The sequence below is a fragment of the Passer montanus genome, unplaced genomic scaffold (genome assembly GCF_014805655.1).
Source record: "Passer montanus isolate IOZ18808 unplaced genomic scaffold, ASM1480565v1 scaffold146, whole genome shotgun sequence".
NCBI lineage: Eukaryota > Metazoa > Chordata > Aves > Passeriformes > Passeridae > Passer > Passer montanus.
Genome location: NW_024361607.1, coordinates 528,055 through 554,269, shown reverse-complemented (window position 1 = coordinate 554,269; position 26,215 = coordinate 528,055). Strand labels below are relative to the sequence as shown.

The 26,215-nt window shown below is 43.1% G+C and overlaps 1 protein-coding gene across 3 annotated transcripts in view; it reads right to left on the bottom strand.

Moving 5' to 3' along the window:
• GRIN2B (glutamate ionotropic receptor NMDA type subunit 2B) overlaps positions 1 to 26,215 on the bottom strand; it is a 213,732-nt gene that overhangs the window by 60,226 nt on the left and 127,291 nt on the right. For all 3 annotated transcript variants that reach the window (XM_039700945.1, XM_039700946.1, XM_039700947.1), the window contains one exon: positions 25,897 to 26,011. In XM_039700945.1, coding sequence (XP_039556879.1) covers positions 25,897 to 26,011 — 115 coding nt within the window. The remainder of the gene's footprint in view (positions 1 to 25,896; positions 26,012 to 26,215) is intronic.

Below are 26,215 nucleotides of genomic sequence, written 5' to 3'. Positions count from 1 at the left end.
CTCAGGGGTCACTGACACAACTCATCCCCTCCAGAGTGGTTGCAAGTTTCTAAATATCACTGGGAGTTGTTGGTTGCTGAAAATACCTCAGGTGTGAAAGATTACTGTACACCAGGCTTCCAGAGGTCCTCCCTGTCTTTGTTCCTTTGTGTAAGGGAGATACCAGAGTCCTGGCCTGCAGTAGCTATGAGAGAGCATTTATGGATTTCAGTCCACATCTTCCACAACCTCCTAAGACCTAGTGGCAATGATGATTCTGGGACAGCTGTTTCAGCTTTGTCTCAACAATGCCTTCAGCAAGGACTCGGCGCAACCATCTCCAAAGAGGGAGCAGAGGAAGCATGAGATTGCAGACAAGCTGATCTGAAGGCATTTGGGAGGATACAACATGGAGCAGAAAAGAAAGTCCCAGGTCAGAAAGAAACAGCAAAGAGGTTCTCAGTATGCAAGGGTGGAGTGCAGCATTGACCAGAAGCCAAATAAAGCCTATGAATGGGTCATTTTGGGGAGAGAAAGCAGTCCATTATGTCTTAGACCTGTTCATTTTGATATCTACATTGCAAAAATTTTCTCCTGACGTCAGGCAGTGAACCTACTCTGAAGTCAATGGAATTGCAATGCTTATGCCAGAGGTGAATTTGGCTCCCAAAAGACTTTTCTACGCTGTGATTTAGATAATGAGCCTTCAAAGCTTACATTGCAGCTATAGCATGAGTGGAGGACAAAAAGGGCCAAAAAAGGCTGCAATAGCATAGCCATCTGTCATACTCAAGTCTAAAGCCCAGCTAACTCAGCTGAGCCTGGAGCTCAGCTATGGCATAAAATAAGGGCTAGAAATACTGGAAGTTAATGAGCATCCCTGGAGGAAATCCTACCCCCATCTAACAGTAAGAAACAGTACAGATGTGTTAATACAGGTCTCTTTATGAAAACTGCATCCCAGAATATTTTGTGAAGTTAAATACAAGGCAGAAAATGGCACGCAGCATAAAGAATAGCTGGTGCACTGAGCAATCAAGAGGCAGTGCAAATGGCCATATAATTTCGCCTTTTAAAAGCAACTTCATAAAAGCTCATTCATCCATAAAAATGCTGCGTTTCTGTTTTCTGCCTTCCTAGGAGCTTTCTTGCCTGGCCCCTTTATCTTCAGCTACAGACTTTAGATCTTCTCGAAAGACAGAAGAACACCTGTCCTTCCATGCCCAAATATTGCCTCCACACTTCAAAGTTGTTTTATATAGCTCCTAAGTATTGCCAGATAGGGCTAATCAAAGAGTTCACAGGGCTTCAAACTCTTAATATATATTAAAAGTAATGCAGATGGTAACTGTCTATGAATATTACATCAGCAGCACAACCACTAGCCCCCAAAAAATAAAAGTATGTCAAGGCAGTATGTAGTGAATACATTTGAAATTTTAAAAATATAAATTAATGGGATACAGTTTCAGGTATGGAAGATTAAATTTGTTTCCCAGTTCCTTTGAGAAAACAGAATTTGGCACTCTGGCATCCAATGGAATCTAGACATCATTTTAAACGCTATGACATTCAGCCTTTCAAACTCTCTTCAGCTTTGATGTCTGCAGGAGCTGTTCAGATACCAAGTTAGAAACACTATTCATTATGCTATAATACAGGTGTTTCATTTCCTCATTGCACCCAAGATCTCCCACTCTCTCCATATGTATGTTTAATTTATCTATTTGTAGTGTGCAAGATCTCCTTTCAACACTTCAAGAGACTGACCTCTGGAAGGTGTTTTTGTGGTGCCTAACAAAAGACACCATAACAATGACATTAAAGATGAGACAGTTAATATATGAAAGTCCTAAGGAATTACAGCAACCCAGAAGACACATACAAAAAGTCCAGAAGAGTGGAAATTCAGGCAGTTAAATCACTGTGGATATATACTGGTTAGATAGGGGGACAAACATACACAGAAGATAGAGATGAAAGAGAAAAACAAAGATAAGGCCTAGTAAGACAATAAAGAGCAAAGCCTGGCTTAAAGAAAAAAAAAATAGAAGAGACAATATGTAGCCTTTATCCTTCTTCCAGGGTTACAGATGGTGTGCAGATGACCTTCCAACCTCACCTTGAAGATGTCAGCTGGCACACAGCACAGACAGTGAGTGACTGCAACAGCTCTTGGGCCCAAGCAGGCCCTTGGCCTGGATGCACCCACTTGTTTCAAGTGAGAGACATTCATGAGCCCTGCTCCCTTGCTCCCCCTCTTTCCTGTGACTACCTCCATTCACTAAGTTGACCACAGTCCAAAGGAACTGTTCCAGCACACAGGAACCACCTGAACCTCTAACCATACAAACCACATCACAGAAATGCTTCCTCCACTGGGGACCAGGTAAAAGTGCTGACACTGTCACTGATGCTGCTACCTATGCTGCCAAAGGGATTGCTTCAAATGGGGAAGCTCTGAGATTCAGAGTCCATTTCCTGTTGTGCAGTCTCTCTCCCTTTCTCCTCAGTTCTCCAAATTACAACTAAATAATGCCAATTCATTAAATCCTTGTTTGTAAGGCTTATTTTCTACATCCCTGATTACTCTCACTGCTTCTCCCAGTGTCATTCTAGTTTGTCCAGGCCTTTTATGAAGTGCTATCCACAGAACTGCAGAGAGATTTTAAGCCTTGCCATCGCCCAGCAAAGCACAGAGATTACATCATATGCCTTGCAGGCTAAACTCCTATTTATATGCCCAAGTACAGCATTTGCCTCTTTCTCAACAATACACAACCATGTTCAGCTTGTGATCCTCTTTTATCCTTTCCCCCAATCCTTTTCTGCAGAACTGTGATCTAATTGATCTTTCTCTGCACTGTATTTATGTAGTCTATTGTTCCTGCCAAGGTACAATAGTTTGCACTTGTCTCTATTGAATTACATCACACTTTTTCAGTGTACCTCTGGTTTGTCAAGAGCATTATTAATTCTAACCCTGTTCTCCATCAAATTTACAGTCCCCCCAGCTTTCTGTCATCTTCAAATTTAATAAACAAATTCTACATCAACCACCAAGTCTATTAAAGAAAACAGTGAACTGAAATGAGCACAGGACAGACCCTCACAGAACTCCGGTCCATTCTCCCTTCCCTTTTGACACTCTTATTCGTTTTGCATGCATTTGTTATTCACTCTCCTCAACACCTTGTTCCTCTAGATTGCTAGCAAAGTGTGAGAAAAGAGATGAAAAAACCTTACTGGAGTCCAAGTAGATGACACCTTAAGTTTCACCTCTGTCCAAAATGTCTGTTACCCTGTTACAGAAAGATACAAGATTGGTCTGACATGACTTGTTCTTAACAAATCCTGGTAGACTTCTACAAGTCTCCATGTCATTGTTCAGGTACTGACAAAGAGTTTAGTTGATAATTCATTTCATATGCTTTCTTAGAATCAGGGTAAAGCAATGGTAGTGATGCCATAAATCTCCCATTCCCAAGCTCCTTTCCTTTCTGTTCCCTCTGATCTTTTTTAAAGGCAAGCATTGATGTTTCTCCAGTATCTGGCAAATACCAGCTGGGTCGGCTTTACACATACAGATTCAATGCAGTGCCTTCAGTGAATGACCTTTCTGTAGATTTGCTTTGAAAATTGAGCAGGTTGAGTATGTAATGTGTTGCTGCAACAGGAGAAAGGAGGTTGTTACTAAGCAGTTTAGTCATCAGTGTATCTATGACCCCATCTGCAGCATCTCAACTATTTCAGTCCTTCCTGCCACTCCACAGTCAGTTTTGTCAATATGCTTCTGTCCTGCCAACAGCATCCCCAGCTACTCTGTCCTGCTTACCCTACCCAACCTGTGTGCTCAGCAGGGACTGATGTTAAGCTGATGGCTTGCACCTTCCCTGCTATGACAGTTCTCACCCACTGTCCTGGTTTCAGCTGGGATAGACTTCATTTTCTTGCTATTAGCTGATACAGTGCGCTGGTTTGGATTTAGTATGAGAACACTGTTGATAACACAGATGTTTTAGTTGCTATAATCCTTACTTGAAGTCAAGGACTTTTCAGTTTCCCATGGTCTGCCAGCAAGCAGGTGCACAAGAAGACTGGGGACAGCATGGCCAGGACAGCTGATCTGAACAAGCTGAAAGGATATTTCATACCGTAGAATGTCATGTCTGGTATATAAACTGAGAGGAGTTGTTTGGCAGTCATCAGTTGCTGCTCAGGAATGGGTTGGGCATTGGTCAGCAGGCATTGAGAAATTGTATTGTGCATCACTTTTTCTCTTGGGTTTTATTCCTCTTTTTTATTTCTTCTTATTACTATTATTATTATATTTTATTTCAATTATTGAACAGCTTTTATCTCAATATATCAGTCTTACCTTTTTTTCTGATTCTCTTCCTTGTCCCACTGGCAGAGGTTAGCAAAGGACTGCTTGGTACATAGCTGTTGGCTGGCATTAAACGACAGTACTCACTCTTCCTTCTCCTTCTCCATCTCTTCTGAGATGTTTCAACCCTGGCTTCCTGCTCTCTCCTGCACCCACAGCTGTGTCAGAGCATCTTTCACCTCAGTAAAAGCAGCTAATCCTGGGCAGGCAACAAGTTGTGAAATGTTTCAGTATGAAAACCCAAGCTGTGGAAACCCAGGAGGTGATCTGAGGTCTGCTACACTTGTTCTAGTTACAGCAGAGGACAGGCTGGACAGGAGTGATCAGGGAATAACCCGCTGGAGGAAGAAGGCAACTGAACTGTGCTCTGGTGTGACAAGTGGAAGTCAACAGCAGGCACAGGTTCTATGCTGGAAGAAGTGAAGCAGTTGAGACAACTGGAGAAAGGAAGTTTCTCTATAACTACTGAGAGATCAATTAACTGGTGTGCTGGATAAACAGTGCTGTTCCAGCAATGAGCTGTGATGGGCAAAATAGCATTTTCATGTACTAAATACCATGTGCACTCTTCAGTGCAGACAAGGGCTCAGGTGCTCATCAATTATTGAGCTTGCTTGAAAAGGCATTTAGGAGAACTGCACAAGAGGCCAGCCTGCAGTTCTATCTCAGTCCCAACTGGGCTGCTCTTAGCAACTCAGCCAGTGAGAAGGAAAGAGAAAGGTGGAGGTGGGGGCAGAGAAGGAAGTAAGAACAGAGAGAGAAGAGGGAAGAGTCTTCCCCTTGCCAGAGAAAATCATGCGTGGTGCAGAAAAGGCCTCCTTTGTGCCCCATAGTATTACCCATGTAGTATAACCCTTTTCCTTCCAGAGCAATTCCTGTTTTCCTCAGGATGCAGCCCATACCCTCTGAGGCCAGCTCCAGGACTGCAGAGAAGACCTTGGACTGGAGTAAGATAAAGCCAAGGACCTATTCTTGCCCCAGGAGCACTGTTACTCATCCTGACGACTGCACTGCTCCAGACCTCAATGGCCTTCACAGCTTTATGAAGAGCTGCCATAGACTATGGCATAGCTCAGTGAGCTATGAAACATCTGATGCTCTCTTGTGTCAATGGCCACTTAGGGAAAAGCACAGACAGCCCTTACCCTGAACGAGTTGCCAACATTTAAACTCCCACCCCATCTATCAAACACATTTTCACATGGGGATGTGATAGAAGACTCTCTCCTACAGCACAAGCCCATGCATCCACTGCACTTCACCAGGAATGTTTGCCATAGCCAGCATTTAGTCTTCGCCATTGTTTTGGATATGAAGCACAACTCTCCAGAAAATCGCATGTCTAGGTGCAGCTCTCTCAGGAGATCCACAGTTGATATGCTTTCAAAAAGAGAAAATGAGAAGAAATTTCAAGGAACAGCTGCAATCTCAAGAAACATTCACTCACAATCACGCAGAACGTTTCTATTTGTGAACTAAATTTCCTTGGATGTGAAACATCACTCAAGCCACATAACAAGCATGAAGCTAAAATTTGACCAACCACAGAATCATACTAGCACTAAAAAGTGTTTCTTTATTAAAAAGAGGTGTTTTTTTCTTCACAATAATAGAATTTGAAAAATACTCAGTATAGTCAAATTCTAAATGCTTTTTTCTTTCAAGGTTTTTGTTACAGTTTTGAAATTTTAAAGAAATGTTGGGTCAAGCACATACAGAATAAGAATAGTTTGGATTACCATGATCCTCAAAGGCAGAGCTTTCTCAGCTAGGAGACTGTAGAAGACTAGATGCATCTATAGAGGACCACACTAGAATCAAATTGCTTACAATCCAGAAAAGAAAGAAAGTCTTATGTTTTGAATCTGGAGTGTTTAAAAAGTGGCTATACATTTGTTCAAATTTTTATCTATTAGTGTCTTTAATTAGGTATCACACATACATGCTTTTAGGACCTAGGAAATACTTCTCCACAAACTAGAGTGTGAGATTATGGAACTTGCTGCCATAACACTACAATAGGGAACATGGCTTTATATTGAAGGAAGGACTGAGCACTCCCCAGTTTAGAAAACACTCCCAAAGCTGCAGTGGCTTGAGTAGAAAGAAGCAAAGTCAAAGAAACTTGTATTTACAGGAGTGGTAAAAACTCTTGTGGTCAATCAAGAGTGAAAGAAGCGACGGTGGCTTTAGGCCCTGCACATACACGGAACAAGGCAGTGCTCCACACACACTGCAAGAACCAGTATCTCTTAACTCACACACAGAAACACACACAGGACCAGTACACTTCCATACCTACCCTGTTAAGCCCAACCATCCATATATAGATCTGCAGCTTTCTGCAGACATCAAACACCATTCACCTATGCCCCTCAAAGAGCAACATGCAAAGTTTTGTCTGCCCTACAGCACTTCACAAAAGCATCTTCTCCTGGAAACACTGTGAAAATGATCAAGATTCCCACCCAGAACCAAGCACTGCCTGCTCACAGCCATGTTGAGGTTTCTTTCTAGGCTTATATTTGGTGTATTGGGTGCAGAATCACACAAATGCCAGAAGCTAGCCTGGATGATAAGTGTAAAGCAGAACACATCATTGCAAACTTTCACACTTGGCATTTTGGTTGGCTGAGATCTTCGGCCATTGAACAGAAGTCCCAGACTGCAGCCAAAACAAGATAATGAAGAGGACAGAAAAAAAACCTATCACCCCAAAACTAAAAACTAAGACTATTTTCCCTGAAGACATAACACTGATGGGGAATATAGCTCACTCAATTATGTTTAAGCCATTCCACAAGTAAATCCACCTCTGCTGACTGTTCTGGCCTATGGGAAACTGAAAAAACACAGCTTTGAACATAGAATTATGCCAGAAAAATGTTTGTCCCTAGAACAGTTTTGTTTCTTTTCCTGGGCTCCAGAGGACCACACACTTAAAATATCCAAGGGAGAATGACTTATACATGAACTCCAAATCACTGGGCACTTAAATTAGTCCACTGGCATTTTAACAGTTCTCAGCATCTGTGGAGGAGCCTGGAAGGACAGCCTGAAGATGCAACTCACTCAGCTCACCAGAAAGCAGAAGCAGTCCTGCCTTGCTACTGAAAAAATGGGACAATACGTCTTGAGCCACTCTGAAGTCTCACACATCATTTATTGCCCACATTAAAACACTACCTGCTGTGGAGATGTTACACTTCTACCCATGAGCAGAAAAACCTGTAGCATAGAGCAGAGGTTTCATAGCAGCTGCTGAAAGAAACTCCACTATTTCTGATTGTCAATTAAACTCCCTCAATCTATCTTCACCATGAAATGGCAGAGGCGTTGGACTGAAGGAGACGTTTAGGATTTAACATGTTCTTTCAAGAAGTACTTCTCTCTACCACCTCTTGCCACAGTTTAATTTCAGCTGCCATTTCTCAAAATACATCTACCTCAGCAGTCAGGAAAATTGGCTCCTGTGTTCAGGGGAGGGAGGGAAAATTGTCACAAGGACAGCTCCACCTCTTCTCCCTTGGCTTCTCCTGGGGAGTTTGTGCATAGATTTAAGAATGAAATAATCTATACCACATTCCATCCATCACAAGCTGCAGGGGTACTACAAAATGGACCTAGAACAATCAAGCATCACCCTTTCAGAAGCAACTGCCACCTTACAGTGTTGCATTAAAAATTGCTGCTGTAAAACAGGTAGTAATAAAATTAATATTTGCCCACAGCCACAAGCAAGAAGATCATTGGTAGTCAGCATGGCTTCAGGACAGAGAATTACAAGATGCCAAAATTTTCCTATTCTCAAGTAAATGAATTTGTTGGGAATGGTGATACAGAGGAAATTCTCACTCTGGGACAATAAATATTGAACAAATTTATCCTAGAAATATGCCCCTTTGTAAACTATACTGTCAAAAGACTGAGAATGGAAATCAAAGCAAATAAAATTGTGTCTTCTTCAGGGGGATTTAGAAAAGATATCATCACAGACAGTTTTAGTGAACTGCAGCAAAACCCTTTAGGGGTTTGCTCTGAATGTGGCAAACTGTAAGAAGGGACACTTTCTCCAGAAGAGCAGCCAGAAAAAGAAGGACAAGTAGTTTATTAGCCAACAAGGATGCTCCAGGCACCACAGATGTAAGATTTGCCAAACCTCATAAGATCATTAGGTTTATTTACTTCCCATTCTGTATTGTGTATTATTTCAATCTCTCCAAGTGCAATAGCAATAAAATTGAAAAACATCCATGGAAACACTTCCAATTAACACAAGGTCAGAAAAATTACATTAGAGACCTCCACAGCCCATAAAGAAGAAAAACATCTCAGAAACAGCCTCAGCAAGCAGCCAGGCAGTGCAACTTGTCATAAAGGTCAGCAACCTTTTGCCTGTGTTTTACTAAGCGCAGGGAAGAAAGTATCAGCGTCTAACACCCTGGGTGAATACCACACCACCTGTAAGCTACATGCACAAACCCGATTTCAATCCAGGCTGAAAGATAAACCTGTAAAATAGCGAGGATGCAAAGCCACAGAGGGCTCTGAAGAACAGATTTAGTACCATCAGTTGCACCAGAAACACAAAACAAGGTAGATATACCCCTGAAAAAGATATGTACTGTAGAGCCAGTGTATGAGGACTATTCAATGAAATATCTCTAATCTCACTATGACTTTGGCACAGGCATCTATACACCCAGCAGTGAGAGAAATAGTGACTGCAGTAAGAAAGAAACAAAACACAACAAGTAAAATATTAAAAAAAAAGTTTTTAAACACCTGTGGTGCTATGTCTTGTCTGTATGTCCAACACAAAATAGATGGGACACCCTGGTACCAGGAGATCAGCCATCCAGTCTCATTTCCTGGGCAAATTGGAATACTGTCTAGTGCTTTTCTGAGTTCTTGTGGCCTCTTCCAGGCCTAGTCTGAGCCTTGAAAACTACCAAAAAAACAGATGCTGCTCACACCCACATGGAAGTCTTATCCCCTAGACCAACCACCCTTGTAGAGACAAGCAATTACCTTAAACTACCCTGAAGTTGAAGTGAACAGAACGGAGGTGTTAATGAAAACCTTGTGTCTGACTCAGCAACTGGATCATGGTAATTACAACCTTCACAGCTCCCCTGTTCCCAAACCTAAGCTGAAACAGGTGAAGAAAATCAGAGATTTTTTTCAGATCTACTTCTACACAGGCAGCTCAGAAACTACCTTCACTGCAAGGAAACCCTCTGACAGGCAGGCAGATAAAGGGAGAGGTCATCTCTTTGGAAGATAGGTGTTTGCAGTATCTCTTAGAGCTTCTCACAGAAGGCTGGTAACATGTCTCACTCTCTTTCTATAGAGGCCATGGTGATGTCAGAAAATCCTTGAAGTCAGTTCCAGTTTCCATTGCTGTCAGTGCTATGCTGCAGGTAGATTGTTGACTGGCCATGAGGCACTCAGTATTCAGTTCACTGCTCTGCAAAGTGCTGCAGAAACAGATGACCAGTAACTGCAAAATTTCAAGCAGAAATAACCTTGGCTTAGTCTCTTCCCCAAGATACACGTTTGTAATCAAGGATGCAGTCAATTTTCTTTCAACGCAGATCTCATGAGAGTCCTTTATTTTAAACCTTCCCACCTCTTCCCCCTTTTCTTGGCTATCTTCCTTTTCTGACTTTGCTGAGCTTTCCATGGCAATCCTGTCCAGCACTGTCTGAAGGGACAATGTTGAGAGAACATGAAAAGACTTTCTTAGCATGTGCATCTCACATTAAGAACCAGGCAAGAACTGCTGTCCCAACCTATCAGCCAACAGAGACTGTGCTTGTGCCCCAGAAAGAGGGGCTGGGTCAGGAACTGCAGTACCATTTTTACAGCATCAATATAGCTCAGAATAGCCTGGTTTGCAGCAACAGAAGTGGGAGAGAGCAGAAGGCAGCAAGGAAAAGGCAGACACTTTGCATGTCACTATAGAGGATGGTGTCTGGGTGGTTTATGAAAGAGGCCTTTCAAGAACAGAACACCTCTTTTTTTCTTTAATTTTTAGGAACCATTTTGCAAAGTTGTGATGCTGTCTAAATATTTATCATTCATTCTTGCATCTCCTTCCAATAATTTCTGAATACTTCCTGCCACACAGCTGTGCCCATGTTCACCATACCCTTCATAAACCCTCAACAGGGTTCACAGCTTCAGATTTGGCCAGGATCATGGAATGGTTTGAGTTGGAAGAAACCTTGAAGATCCTCAGTCCCAAACCCCTGCCATGGGCAGGGACAACTTTCACTAGATCAGGTTCCTCAAAGCCCCATGCAAATGTCCTTGAACATTTTCAGTTCAAGGATCTCACCCTTGAACTAATTTCCACCCCTAGATTTTTCCTCAGAAACCAAGGTCTGGTTATTCCATCAGCATCTGCACAACTTTGCATTTATCATTGCAGAACTTTCTGGAGCAGAGAGAGATGATAATTTCCTCTGAAGGAGGTGCAGTGGCTAAAAGTATGTTCTTTTTTTAATACCAGAATCATCTGGTTCATGTTTCTGGCTTCCTGAATCACACAAAAATATCCATTTGAATAGAAATGAGAGGAGGTCCCTGACTTCTGCTGCTGAAAATTTCAAAATAGTAGTCAAAAATCTGAGATAAAAAACCAAAACAAACAAAAGTGCCCATTTCTAACCATAAAAGACTCAAGAGTGTCACTTTTCAATCTTTCAGACTTCTCAAAAAAGTTAGGGTGTCTCAATAAAAATAAACACTTTAAAAAAAATTAAATACAATTTTCCACCAAAAAAACTTTCAGAAGTTTTTTGGCAAGTTAATTCATTACAAGTTGCTTCAGGCCAGAGTAACTCAAATACACGTTTGCCTCTTTCCCAGGACCTACACTTAAGTATTGTAACAAGTCAGCATCAACAGCTCTTCAGGTTACATATCCCTGCAACAAAGCCCCAGTGAGCAGGATAGACAAACCAGTACTTCTTCCAGGATAACAGCCACACTTCCATAATATGAATACCTTCATTATATCCCTTTTGGTGCATTTCTCTACAAGAAATTACACTTAACAGTTTGCCTTCGTGGGATAATTTACCAGCAGAAGCCATACTAATTGAGAAGTCCTCAGCTTGAAGTCTCTGCCTGACTTTCAATCATCCCTTTAGAAAACCTCCACTACCTTTCACTTCAACTTTGTACATCTGTACGTGTCTCAGGGACAGGAACTGAGGTGGGACAGAGCACCCAGCACAAGGGCAGAAAGCATGGGCTTCGTCTTCACCTTGCATCCTTATTTATCCACTTTGACCCTGGATGCATAGTAAGATGACTCAAATAGCAACCTCCCACCATTCTCCTGCTGCTGGCTCTACAGAAAGGTCAACAGTCCCCAAGGCCCCCCTCTCCTGGGTGCCTCCATTCTGATGCCAGAACTGACATCCAGTACCCCCAAATTCTGGAATTTCCTACTGCTCCCCACTTCTGCTCTCCATGGTTCTCACTGTGCCTTTCACATGTGCCACTTAGTCTCTGAGGGTTTCTCCTAAACCATCTTCTGACCCTCCCACAGGCCCACCTGTTTGACCCTTGAGCTGCTTCCAAAGTCTCCCCTGCAGTGCCCTTCCCGCTGCAGCAGCCCTCAGGGAATTTGAACACTTCCTGGGGGATAGGTCATCCCAGCAGCCGGCCCTGTGCTGCCCAGAGGAGTCTGTGGACACACACAGCTTAACTGGCACCTCTGGAATGTAGTGCCAACAGAGCAACAGCACTTGTGAAGCAGAGGGGAGAACCACAGGACCCACACTCACCCTAACGAGGCCTGTTTGAGGTTGGACTTTTCAGGCTCTCTCTGTACTAGAGGAAGACAAGGTGCTGTTGAGCAGGGCTGACTATTAGGCACTTTGAATTGCCACCTGGAAGAGCCAGTCCTGTGGTTGGTCATAGGTCCAACCTCGTAAATGTCACTTCCCTTTTTCCCGGGATCCCAAGCTCTGGGCCTGCTCAGGAGCAGTGGTGCCAAGCAGCAACCCAGGTACCAGCAAGGCTTTGTGCTAAGCTCCCCTGAGCTGTGAGACTGTGCTTGGAGGTCCTGCTCTCCTCAGCTGCCTTCACCATCCACATCCTCTACTTACTCCTGCAGGCACTGCACAAAAAAGGCAAAGGTGCCTTTTCTGGAGCAGGACTTGAAAATGCCTAATCTTGTGCTCACATTTCCTTCATTTCAGATCCAAACTGAAATCACAGGGATTTTTTCCTCCCTTACCTACCTTTCACTGCCCTCTGTCAGAATTATTCAGCTCTGTGAAGCATTACCAGATCCACTATGTAGGAAAGATATGGCAGAAGAAATTAAATAGTATTGTTAGGTATCTATAATTACCCCAAGTAATTTTTTTTCCACAGTGCAGCAATTTGAAATCTCTCACAGCACTCTCTTTGGAAAGCAGATGTTGACCATGTCAGCTGTGTGCTAAGAATGCATTTTCATGAGTTGCATTTCTTGGAATTTGCAAAGTGATGGTGGTGGCAGAGGGGGATGATCCTGGAAAATTCCACCCGTGCAGGGACGAAGCAGGCAGTGCAGAGACCTGCCAGCCTCCTCAGGGTATCAGGGGCTTCTCAGCCCTCTCTCTCTCTGTCATGGCACCAACTGGGCCTGCCCCCGTCAAGCAAAGGAAATTTCCTCTACATTCCTGCCCACAGGAAGGCAGGCAGGCAGGGTTGCTGGGGGAAGAGCAATCTGGGAGAAGGAGGGTTTCTCCTGGGAGGGGGGATTTGTGCTGCTCTCCTTCTAGAGAAACACACTGACAGACATGGAACAATGGAAATAAAAAAAACGGTGGATATTTCTGCTGTCAGCTCCTCTCATGTGGTCTGTCCTGTCCCATAGTCAACAGTTACAGCAATCAGGCTCCCAGCACATCCATCAGACTAAAGAACCCACTCTTTCCCAATATTACATTTAAATGCACTTTTGCTCTACCCTCTGCCTCCCCATTACTCTTTAATTACATTCACTTGGGTTGTCTTAAAGGAGTCCTTCCTTTTCTGATTGAATTTTCTCTTCAAATACTTGAAGAAAATTATCACTCTCCCTATCTAGCAAAAATATATATTTGGGGAAAATCTATCCTCTGGAAGCAGGCAAAGGTCCAGTGAGACACAGGTGAGCCAGGGAAAACAGGTTTTAACTAGAGTTCAAGTAACATTGCACAATAAACCCTGGGAATTCTTCAGAGTGTTTATTTGAGACAGGGGACTTCTTAATGGAGGAAGTTCCTAGTGCTGATTTCACTAGACTGTACTCTTTTAATCCTTATTTATTTATAAGACAGTGTCTCCATTAGTCCCAGGCTGGAGCAAGGTGTCTGGGCAATGAGCAGGAAAATTTATACACACACAGAACTTATTCTGGACACAAATAGGAGACAGAACATGGAAAGGACAAACGTTCAAATAGAGACACAGGGAGTTCTCTATGGATCTGTTCTTCAGCCTTTCCAAAAACTGAGGCCTCAAACAGCAATAACCTGTAAGAAAAGGAACAGGGCATGAACCTGGTGGAAGCTAAAAATGCAGGCTGATCTATACACACAGGACAAGCTCAAGGAAAGCAGCTGTCCACAGGTAGCCCCTGTCAAAGGTGAAAAAAGCTACAGAAATGAGATGCTGCCATAATCCCAGCAGTCTTTACAAAGCAAACATAATTTAATGCAGCAATAGAAAGAACTCTGGCCTCGGTGAAAATGAGCACACATCTAAGAAGGAAAGCAAATAGCTCCCACTTCTAAAAAAGAACAAAAGTAAAGCACTCACTGAAAGAAGTGATCTGAGCAATTCTGAATTCTTAAAACACCCAGATGATGCTTAGAGCAAACAGTTAACTCAGCATGCCAGAGCTGATCTCCAGCAGCAGACTGCAGAATGGACTCTTTCTCTTATTTCCAGATCTCCCAGCTTGGATGGTGAGACTGTTGTATGACGCTGTTTAGACTGGAAAACTTGCAGCATGTCACTGCTGTCTAGTGCTGCACCCAATATGAGTTGATTTGCCAGCAAAGACTATTTCCTCTCAAAAACTACATGATTACATAAAACAGGATGGATCTAAGGGGAGAACAAAAAGATGTGCAACACATGTTAGCATTTACATTTCAGTCTGCAGTTTCTCCACTCACATAAGTGTCCACACTTCATGCTCCACCACTGACAAAAATGGTGCTCTGATGAAGCTGTGCAAAAAAAGGTTTCTCAAAGCAAGACATGAACAATTAAAAAAAATTAAAAATTTTAAATATTACTTCAATCTAAACCCAGGTATTTCTTCCATCTAAACCCAGGTTTATCTTCCATCTAAACCCAGGTTTGTTTGCTTTTTAGAATTTTCCGCTGATCAAACTCAGTCATTCAACACACACAAAAAAATCATGTTCTTTATCAGACATGAAGAATAAAAGCTATGGAAATTTGGATCGAAACACACATCTGTAGAGATTCTTCATGTATTCACTAGCAATGAAGTATCCATTAAAAAAGTAAAATAAACTATAAAATCCCAGTCCCAAAGGCTAGACCTTTCTCATGAGAGGTGACAGAGACCGCAGTTTAAGCCTCCATTCTGAGTCAGGCTGAAATAATATGAATACAGTTTTCTCACTGCCTAGTATCTGTACTGACTGTTTGCCTAGCGAGGCTCTGGGTTCTGGGGGAAGGTGCTGCCATTTTCTCCTCCACATCAGCTTTGTGAATGGTACCTAAAGGCTTTTGTGAGTCTACATGAAAACACCAAGATGTCCACTTTCATTTACAGCAATAAAATTTCCAAAATAAATCCTCCATATCTGGTCAAAATTAATTAATATTTTCATTGATCCTGAACTATGTTTTTTCACAGACTCATTTGTTCTTCCCACCATATTTCTGAGGCTTGGACATTATCATCTGGAAAGACATGAACACAAGCCTTATCACTCCTTTATTTAATGATCCATGTCATTTTCCCCACAAACAGACTTTGTGGACAAAGTTGGCCAGAATCTAATTAAAAATTCCTCGCCTCCTTCTGTTCGAGACTCCTGTTCCTTACCTTACATGGCTGTGCAGCGATATTTTGCATCATTAAACAGCCTAACCCCATTCCACCACACGAGCAGCTGAATGTTACTCATAGTGAAATGTTGTCTCCATGTTAATTTTGCAAAGTGCTTAGGATCCTTCTCGAAGGAAGGAACAATAGAAATGTAAGTCATTATCGTGTACAGGAACTGAGGAAATAAACCTAAGAGAAACAAGCGCCAGAAGCTGCCACACAAAATGCAGACCAATCTGAAAGCTTAAAGGGGAACAAGAAAACGGCTGTCAAACAGCCTCTCAGGCTTGGCATGGTGGGAGACACTGCAGCATGCAGCTAGCTCAGCAGAAGGAAATTAAATAAGACTGTCTAACTGCTGACTCAGCAGAAGACAGCACAACTCCCAGCGCATTTTAGAATTAAACCCAGGTCAGTAAATGCCAGGTCCTTTCACAATGAAGAAAAGCCAAAGGATGGTGACAGAATCTCAGACACCACTGCAAGGCAAGGAAAGAGTCAGAGCTGGGATCTAATGTTACCAAAGGCAGTCTGAAAAAATTACAGACTTGGGGAAAACACAGTTCAGGCACAGGGAAAACAAACCATGCTGAACATATTGTATGTTCAAATCGATGACACTGAGCGCATGCCAGAGCTCATGAGCAGCCAGAGTAACTCAAGCACGGAGTAGCTCCAGTGATAACCACAGCTTTAATGCTGAAATACTTTTGAAAAACAGCAGAGAAGTTTACACATAACAGTGCAGAGAAGACCACAAGGGAAAAGACTGTCCTGGTCTAGTAAAAAATACAGTCAAGATGCAGTTCAGCATCAAGCCAAGTCAACCACATACAACCAGGATTCAAACACAAAACAAGGAGCATGTGAGAACAAGCACGGGAACACTGAACCAACACCAGAGGAGAGAAGTAAACCAAGCCAAAGACACAACAAACTATTTCTTACTGAAAAATGTCTGAGCTATTTCATATTAGGAAAACCTTATTTCAAATTAATTCAGAAGCAAATGTGGCCAGACTTTTATGGCAGGAAAATCAAACTGCCAAAATCTTACCAAAACAAATAGAGAAGTGGAAGAGGACGAAGAGAAAGAAAAAGGCAAAAGAGAGAAAAACATAGGGTCCTATGAATATGCAGCACTTCCCTTTTCTCAAGCCCCATGGAAGGAAAACACAGCCTCCAGTTAATAACATTCAGATAATGTAAAAATAGAAAAAGCAAAGGATTCACAGGCCAAGCAAAGATGTCGTTGACATGAGACAGTTTCAAGCAAATGCAACTGAACAGATGAAAACACACCCTCAGGCACTGGGGGCACGTTTACTCACTGTGAGTCTCCTTCAGCTGCAGCTCTGCTAGTTCTTTCTCCAGACTCAGTTTGGTTGGCTGCTAGCTTTCTGTGCCCTCATGTCTTCATGCATTTCAAATCTTAAAGCTGCCTAAATTGCCATGCTTTCTTCAGATGCCTTTTCATGGCACAGTCTGGCCACCAAAAGCAACAGGAAACTTCCTCTTCCAATGGCACCTGTGTGGGTCCTCAGTGCTACAGACTCCCTGAAGTGATTTCCAGTAGATGACTGGGCACAAAGCAAGGGAAAGTGAAAGTGGCTATGCTGTGCATCTATTCCAGATTGAAGGATACATAACCTGTTCACATCACTCCTGAATGGAGTACAGATGAAGTAACTACTGTTGGGCGGATAAATAGTCACAGAATCACAGAATCTTAGAATAGTCTCAGTTGGAAAGGACCTAGGAGGATCACTTCTGGCCCTGAACAGGACTATCCCAAGGAGCACACCATATACCTGAGAGCATTGACCAAACACTTCTTGAACTATGGCAGCCTTGGTGCTGTGATCACTCCCCTGGGGAGCCTGTTTCAGTGCCCAGACACCCATTGGGTGAAGAAGCTCTTCCTAATATATAGCTTAAACCTCCCCTGGCACAGCTTCATGCCGTTTCCCTGCGTCCTGTTACAGGTCACAGTGAAAAGAGATCAGTTTCTGCCTGGCCACTTCCCCTTAGGAGCAACGGCTGCACTTGATAAACCTTGTGGGTCCCTTCCAACTCCAAATGTTTTGTGATTCTGTGAAGCCGTGTGAATTCTGTGAAACTGCTATGAGGTCTCTGCTCAGTCTCCTCCAGGCTGAACAAGCCAAGTGACCTCAGCCACTTCAGTCAGCTCACTTGTACATGGAATTCGGGGAAAAATCACTCCTGTGTTCAGAGGGAAATCAGGGACAAAATCAAATTGCCATTCCTGGTCTGGGTTTTTTTGGGGGTTTGGGGTTTTTTGAGGATGTTATAGACTCATCAGGGATGATGATAGGATGGATCCTTGATACTGTGCTGTGATAGGAATATGTAATTACTGTATCCACATCTGAAAGCTCATCTTCCCACAGCAAATCAACTATCTCCTGCATTAAGATATGGATGTTTATTTTCAACATGCTGAGATGAAACCTTCCCACAATCAATGAAGTGCTGGAACACAGATACACAGCAGCATCTGACATGCCATGGAAATCTCCAAGCTGCTGGCAAGCAGGAGGGTTTCAACCAGAAGCAATGTGGCTCTGGCACTAGCACATCAGCCCTGTACTGGCAGTTTGTGCTGCATTGCAAGATGTAGCCTTACTAGAGGTTTTTTGTTTCTCTGTAAAGTTAGGATTATCCCCTCAGATATTAAGAAGACTGGAAATTTTCCAGCAGCATTGGGTATTTTTGAGCTGTTGCACCTTCTCAGATGCAGCTCTCCAAGTACCTTTACTGCTTTCCCTGTCTGCCCTTCACACTCTCAATGAGGCTCCCATAAGCCTGCACAAAGCCAGTTATAATTCTCTGCTGCCTGTCAAAGCCTTCACAAGAGTTAGGCAGTTGGTGTGTAAAGCCTGCTGCCTACCATGCTGACTAATGTTGTCTGATTGTTCCCTTGTACTCCCCCGTTGGTCCATCTGTACCCATCTGCTACCTTTTGTCTTGTAATTAAAGTGTAACCTCTTTGGGGTAGGAGCCACCTTTTTTGTTAGTGTTCACTCAGCTCCCTGCAGAGCAGAGTCCCAAGTCCATAACTGGGTGCGGGGGACAGCAATGATGAGGTGCATAAACACTTCCAAAGGGTTACAGTGGCACTTCTCACTTTGTGGCATGAGCAAAGAAAGCTCCAGACAAGAGTTCTCATGCAGACTACAATGGAGGTGAGGGCAGTCTTCTCTTTGGCTGGATGTTGTTGTCGCATGTTGTTATTAGTACACCGAGCACAATCCTCCAGGATCCCCTGTCCAAGGAGTTAGGTTGGCAACCCCAGTAAAGGTCAGATGGCTGCTATCACCCCCATCAGCTACACCAGCAGAGAAATGGTAGGAGGCATTCTAACCATAGCCTGGGCTTAATAAAGATCTCCAGATATTCCAATATCTGATTTGCATAAGAGGACAAGGTCTTTCCAAGAAGCTGTCATTGTTTCAATGTAAGAATTCCCTCCAGTAGCAAGGGAGTAGGGTCTGGTGGAGAAGAGCCAGAATATTTTTCTGCAGGCTCATGAATCATACAAATACACTCCAAAATTCAAGCAAAGTCAGGAACTGCTTCAGCAAGAGGCAAAGAGAGCAGACAGCTTATAATGACATAACACACAGTGGTTAGGAAGAGACACCCAATATGTTCTCTTTGGTCAGAGCTAGACTAGCTCATTATTACAGGATGCAGTAATCCAGCAAAGACGCAGTTTGACCAGCATGTCTGCGAGATTTACATAGAATACTTTTCAGAAAAATAGTTCCATTTATCCTCTGATAAGGAAGGCTTTGTGTGGCTCTTGAATCTGTCCTTCTCCTTAGGAGTCAGTGTAAGATTAACATGGCCATAATTAGCCAGAAATGCATACAGTTAGATCCTGGTCAACTGTGAGAAGTCAGGCCAAATCCTGGCAGTGGATGCAGCATAGGTGCACAAATAAAGCCATCTGGTTGTCTGATTGAATCAGGGTCATAAACAGACCCATCAGATGTGACCTAGATCAGGTATCTAAGGGACACTCACTTGGGAGTGGGATATCCATAAAATATGTATTCTTTGATGCAAGTCTACTGTCTAATGAGAAGTAAGGCATTCAGCAAATTATGGTCTCTTAGAGACATGTCCAGAAAGAACACTTTACAAATAAGGGGGGAAATGCACGTACAGACTCCCATTCTAATTTCAGCCATATGTGCTTGAATCCAGAACAGTCCCTCTGCCCTAAGAGAAGCTATATCCTTCTAAAAACTGGTTCTGTGGGAATAGAATCAGTCTCTTACTCTGAGTAGGTTTAAACAAACTTCTATGCCATTTCTCCCCAGGGACAATGAGTCATAAATCCCCATGTACACAGCAAAATTAGCAAAACAAGACTGATTGGCAAAAAAAATCCAATCTTGTCTCACTGTAAAAGGAGTCAGTGGAATAAAAAAATAATTTTCTCCCTGGACAGACAGGCAAGATGCCAGAACTCCACACACAGAGCAGTACCTGACCAAAGGCAATAACTTCTACCCCATGGATGCAAGCATACATGTGCAAGTCTTGGCTAGGTGGTCACCAGACATGAGGAAGAAACAGTCTCAAAACATCTAGTCATCTTTCTAAAGGCAGAGGAGGGCCTTCAGAGAAGACTTGGATTTGTACAGCTGCAGTTTTCACCTCACAACCCTACGTTCTTGTTCCTCTCCTATTTTTAAAGAGCCTTCTTTAAGCAGGCTTTTATTCTCTAAGAAAGTGAAATAAAAAAAAAAATCGAAGTCCTTCCTTCTGCTAAGCAATGTAACAGATAGAATAACATGATTCATATTGATTCTTCACAGAGTGGTCAGTACCCCATGGACTGTTACTAAAAGCCAAGAATACTGATCGTATTTTCAGTCCTCTCCCCTGTTATTTCTGCCACTGGGACATTGAAGCACACAGAGAGATGACAGTCAATATTTCTTTTAATGCACAGTAAGAGATCAGGCCTGAAGGCTGCATCATCATCAAATGTTACAGCCTCTTCAGCGTCTCTGTGGTGCTCATCAGCTCCCCAAAGGTGCAGACTTCAGGAGGTGACAAGTGCCTCCGTAAGAGCCTTTGTTCACAGACATGCACAATAGCCTTCACATGCCAACTGCCTGCTCTTACAAAAGGTTCACGGTGGAAGCTTGAAGAAACTATGCCCTCATTGCATCAGGCTTGAAGTTTCTGCTGATCAGCTTGTCCATAACCCAGGTTGCCTCTCCTATGAAATAAGCTGCTTTTTGTGAAACACTCTTCAGGTTTGTCTTGCTCATCTTATCACAGAAATGTAGGCTGGCAGAGAACCACAAGAGATCACTTACTGCATCCACCAGCTCAGAGGCAGGACCAGATAGACTGAGATCCTGCACTGTTGGATATTTTTCTCTATATACTCCAGCAAATGAACCTCTACCAGCAAATGAGCCTCACCATGTCTCACCATGCCAATAATTAGACAGCTCCCTACAAATCTGAAATCTTTCTGCTTGACAATTTAGCAAGACAACTTTTTCTTTCTCCCTACTGGGGCATGAAAAGCAGATGACTAGTATGTCCTTTTTTCAACAATCACTTAGGTGTCCAAAAATTTATCTTGTTCTCTTTCATCATTTTTTTAGATGAGGGAAATCTTCATTTTTCCTTTTTCTTTTCTAAGTCCATCTTTCCTTTCCATATCTCCGTCCCATGTCCCAGGGGAACTCTTCCCAGGCATGGATGGGCATGATGGCACTCTGTCCCAAGCTGAAGACAGGGTCACAGAAGTTCACAAACTCATCTTATGCAGACTGTGATCGAGGTTGAACATATCTCTGGAAAGACCACGTGGCAGAGAGTAGTGACACTGTTTTCCACCCTGCTGCAGCATTAGGAAGTCCTGGAAGTCTACAGTGACTGAGGCAGTTGAGAGGATGTCACAGCAAATGGCCCCATTCCCAGGGAGCACTAATGTGTACAATGGTGTAAGGGTACAGGCTAGGAGCAGCCTGCCCGTGAATTTGTAATCATGGTCACACCAATGGCTAGAGGAAGAAGAACAGAGCTGGAGTTGGAGTTGGAGAGTTCAAAAGTCAAGTGCTGATAATTATAGCACCAGCAGCAGGCAAACATTTTATCTGCTGAGCAGGGTGAAGGTTGATAGGGGCAGAGGATTAGTACCTGCAGCAAGGAGAATGCATCTTTCAACATAAGTTTCCCATCTGTCCTCTAAGGTGGCTTGTAGTGGCACCCTGACCAAAACCATCACCCAGGGCTTTGCTTGTCCAGACAGGAAGAGGAGTGAATGGGGCAGGCTTGGTAAGAGATGGAGGGAGCTTGTGAATCAAAGGGCTCTGTGGGGTGGCACAAGAACTTGGTGTCATGAGCCTCATGGAAAGGTGCTCTGAATCCCCAGTGACACACCTAAGAAAAGAGGCTGAGCACAAACTAGCCATAAAAGAAGATGCCAAACTCACTAGTAATTAAAGTAGAGAAAGAATCTGAAAGAGTGACTCAAAGTTCACAACATTTGTGTCACCCCCAGGTTTGCTGGGGGAAAGTGAGGAAGCAGATGGGAGGATCTGGGAGCTAAATGGGACAGGACTGTTGTCAAGGAGCTAGTGGGATAGGACTCAGTAGAGAAGGAGGATGTAAGCAAGAGCTGGAGATAGAAGCACTTGCTAGCTCTCACAAAGGGATCACGAACCCAGAAATAAGTCCTCATCATATGTGGAATCATAGAGAGCAGAAGAGAAAGGCAAATAGTGAAGAAAAATACTGGGTGAAATCTCTTCCCACACAAAATATCCCAACCCACTGACACAAAACCTAGAGTAGTACTGACCCTCTGGCTCACTTTGCAAGATATCTGGCCCCCACTCATCACCACACTGAGCCATGGTCCTTCATGGGGCATAACAGCAGACATCCTTCACCACCTCCATCTGCATACCTGCACCTCTATGATAAACAACAGGGGAATCTAGGCACCCAAAACACACCTAGGCAATCTGCCCAGTGAAGCAAAGAGCTTTACTAACCAGCTGATGAAAAGGTAGTGTGGAAAGGTGTGCAGCATTCTTCCCCCAAGGAGCAGAGTACAGAGAAGTGAATGAAATTCAGCACACTTGCTTATCATGATGATTCATTACTCATGGTTAAGACAAGCAGGAGAGCTCAAGTTACTGCCCCCTTGCAGAAAGTGGGTTTTCTTCTTGTTCTTTCATGATTGTCAGCCCTACAAGGCTTCCGTCTGTCTGAACCACTCATGAGGAGATTTATCATCATCAGAGTCTGGGGGCAGCTGCAGCTCCTCTGGAAAATTAATTCCTGTTCTGAAATAACTGGTGAGGTCGTAAAGATACTTATTGGGGAAAAAAATCAAAATCGCTAAAGATTTCACAGACCTGAAATCCTGAAACAGTTCAGTCACTGTCTGGATCTTTGCTGCTCAGAAAATGGAAGACTTCACACCTATTTTAAAACATATCATTTTATATATACTCCATGAGACATACCCTCAAAATCCATTTGCCATCTTTCAAGAATCAAATGTGCCAAGCTGTACAGGGCTGCAAGCTGTGTTACTAAATCCAGAGGAGGCTAACAGAAATGATCAGAAGACTAGAAAACATGACCTACCAAGAGGGACTGAACAAATTAATGTTTAACCTGCACCAGAGATGACTGGGAAACAACATGATAGAAGACTTCAAACCCACATGGGGATGATAAGAAGTGGTAGAGAATAAACAATTCCCTATGTCGATTAGGGAGACATGAAGTATTCAGCTGCAGCCAGGGAAATCTAGGTTACACATTAGAAAAACTTAGCAGGGTAAGGAGAAAGAAGACGTAGAAGAGATTGACTTGGTATTTCATGGGATTTGTAGCATTGAAGGTCTCTCAGAACAGGTGAGACGAACATCTGTCAGGAATAATTTCAGTCTAGTTAAACCCTCTCTTGGGGCACAGGGAGGGACTAGTTGACCTCTTGATGTTCCTCCCAGGCATAGCATCTGATTATAAATAAAAGTGTGTAGTTAAAGGTTGAGCTACAGTGAATGCAACTGGACCAAATCAGTGTTTCCCACTCAGTCTTTCATCTCATGTCTCCTACTGCATGTTAGCCTAAAAGTTCCCAGGATGAAGCACCTTGCTATTTACATAAAATCAGTGAGAATTTGGATAATGTTCTAAAGCACCATAAAGGTATTGAAATTATGTGCCAAAAATATATTAATAATTTCTTGTATTGTGACATTGCCTGGGAGCCACTGTTAAGGGCCAACAGTTTGTGTTGCCTGACTCTTTGCGAACATGGAACAAAACTAATATCTTTGTCGTAATGATTTCTGCTTCACACTTATATTTTTATGTTTGCACTCCTGCTGAATGGAAAAAAAATTAAGAACATGAGGTTCCAGGTATGAAAGGTTTTGGTCTGTGATCATGCTGGAGATTACTTCAGTGTCTTCCAGAAAGACTCTGCCAGCATAAAATTCTACTAGTTCAGAGTTTGATTATAATAATCTGATCCTCTCTGAGGAAGACACTCACTTCAAGATAAAACATTTGTGTGCAGGAAGCACTACATGTATTTCTTACCACTAATACCATAGTTTATCATAGCCTCATTTCAGTCCAGCCCTAGCTCCTATGAAATTAAGGATTGTTTTTGTTTAATGGATGCCAAGTAGTCCTCACAGACAGCAGGACTCAAGCAGGTCACAGATCTAACCCAATACTCTTGATAACTAGGATCCCTTCTACTAATTGTCTGGTTCATCTGCCAGAGACTGAACAACCTTTCTTAACACTGACAGAAGCCACCAAGCCTTCACTGAGGGTGTGAAGCATGTGACAGGCAAGATAAAAATAGGACTGTATTTAGCTATGCCTCCCCAGAGACTGCAAAGCATTCCAGCGACAGATTCCCACAGCCAGGCCTGCTAATAACCCCTAGGAGGATTCGTGCTGCTACTGCTTCATTTTTCCTTCTCTGACGATGGAGTTTTCCCCCGTGAGAACAAATGTGGTGCCAGCTAGGAACAAATCCTCCTGGACTTTTCCTGTTAAGCTTTAATGAAGTCAAGTGGTGGACCGAGCCTGACGTGAGGTCTCTACAGCCTGAGCTTTGCATGTCCACACCCTGTGCAGTATCTAGACAGCCTGCCTTCAGCTGTGTCCAAGAGCTGTCCATGCATGCCATGCCATGCCCTTTGTTTCCTCACACTCCTGGCCCATTCAGATCTCTTCTGACTCTGCCAGACCACACACCCTCATCTGGTCTGAACGGTGCCAAGACCATGAGGTAGACAGGTCCTCCTGGAAACCAGGCACAAGCTGGGGGCTTTCAGCTTCTTCCCAAATTCCTGCAACTACTGGGAGACCCTAGTGCCTGCCAGGCACTAAAATGATTGCTCTTCTGTCTCATTCACAAGCTGTAAGTTGTTCTTACAGCTCTTTTCTGAATGCACTTCTCCTGACAGCTCCCCATTTCATTCTCATTTCCCCATTAATTTCTTCCTCACTTTCACCAAGCAAGTCACTTGCAAGTCCATGCAGAGAACAAGCAGGCAAAGGAGAAAAAGTTTTCTGTGCATGGTGGGACAAAGGGGCATTTTTCTAAGACATACACATGATTGCATACAGACCAACTTCTGCTTCATATCTATTGAATGTTCTGATGAGTTCTCCTTCCTTTGCTCTGACTTCTCACACCCAAAACTTTTTTTATATCTCATTTTCTTAGCCCTTAAACTACCCCCTCTGCTTCAACAGAAACCCTTTCGGAATGCTTGTTTGGAGCCTGGACCACTGACATTTATGTGGGAGGTGAAATGAACCAAAACTTCCCACTAACTCAGAAATTCACACCATTTCTAAAATGGTACTTTGGGTTACATGCAAATTATTCCAAAATATGCAAATTTGGATCTTTGAGCAACTCAATATGATCTCACGTTCACATCCTACTTAATGCACCATCCCATTGCAAGGGACACTGGCCAGATATATCAAGTACAGTTAATACTGGTATAAATTACTAAGTGTGGCTGTAGCTCAATCGTAGTCACTTAGTGTACAGAACTTCACTGCCACCAAGCCATACAGAGAAATATTTTCTGTCTCAGCCATTGAAACTCATGGCACAGAGGAGATATCTTCTCTGAAAGGCCAGGAAACTTATGTTCAGTGATCACAGAAAGGAAGCTGATGAATTTTTTATGCATGCTAATGGAAGACTGTAATGGCATCCTGCATGGAGAAGACAGCAGCCTGGGCACTGGAGATACCACTGGTCCGGGATACAAGAAGCAGATTGCCAGCCCTTGATAAGAAGTACAGAAAGGTGGGGAGGATTATTTGCCTGGAACCTTCCCCCTTCTTCTTCCCTGACACAGTTGGAGAATGACCAAACATATCCTACCCTCTCCCACTTCCTCTCCTTGGTCAAAAGGATGATGACCAGCTTGGGATGCATCTGGTATCCGTCCTCACTGAACGACAAATTCCTGCCTTCAAAGGTGACATTGATCAGGTACCTGTGGGAGAGAGGAGAGAGCAAGGAGAACATTAATGCTTGGAAACCAAACCCGAAACGAGACCCTGCCTCCCCTCTTCAGCTCACATCAGGAGGGTAGAAGCACAGTGCAAAATAATGGAAAATCTTAGAGGAAGTGAGTTAAAAAAAAACAGGACAATTAGTCCAGAAATTGGGACAATCAGGCAAGTCAGGGCAATTGCCC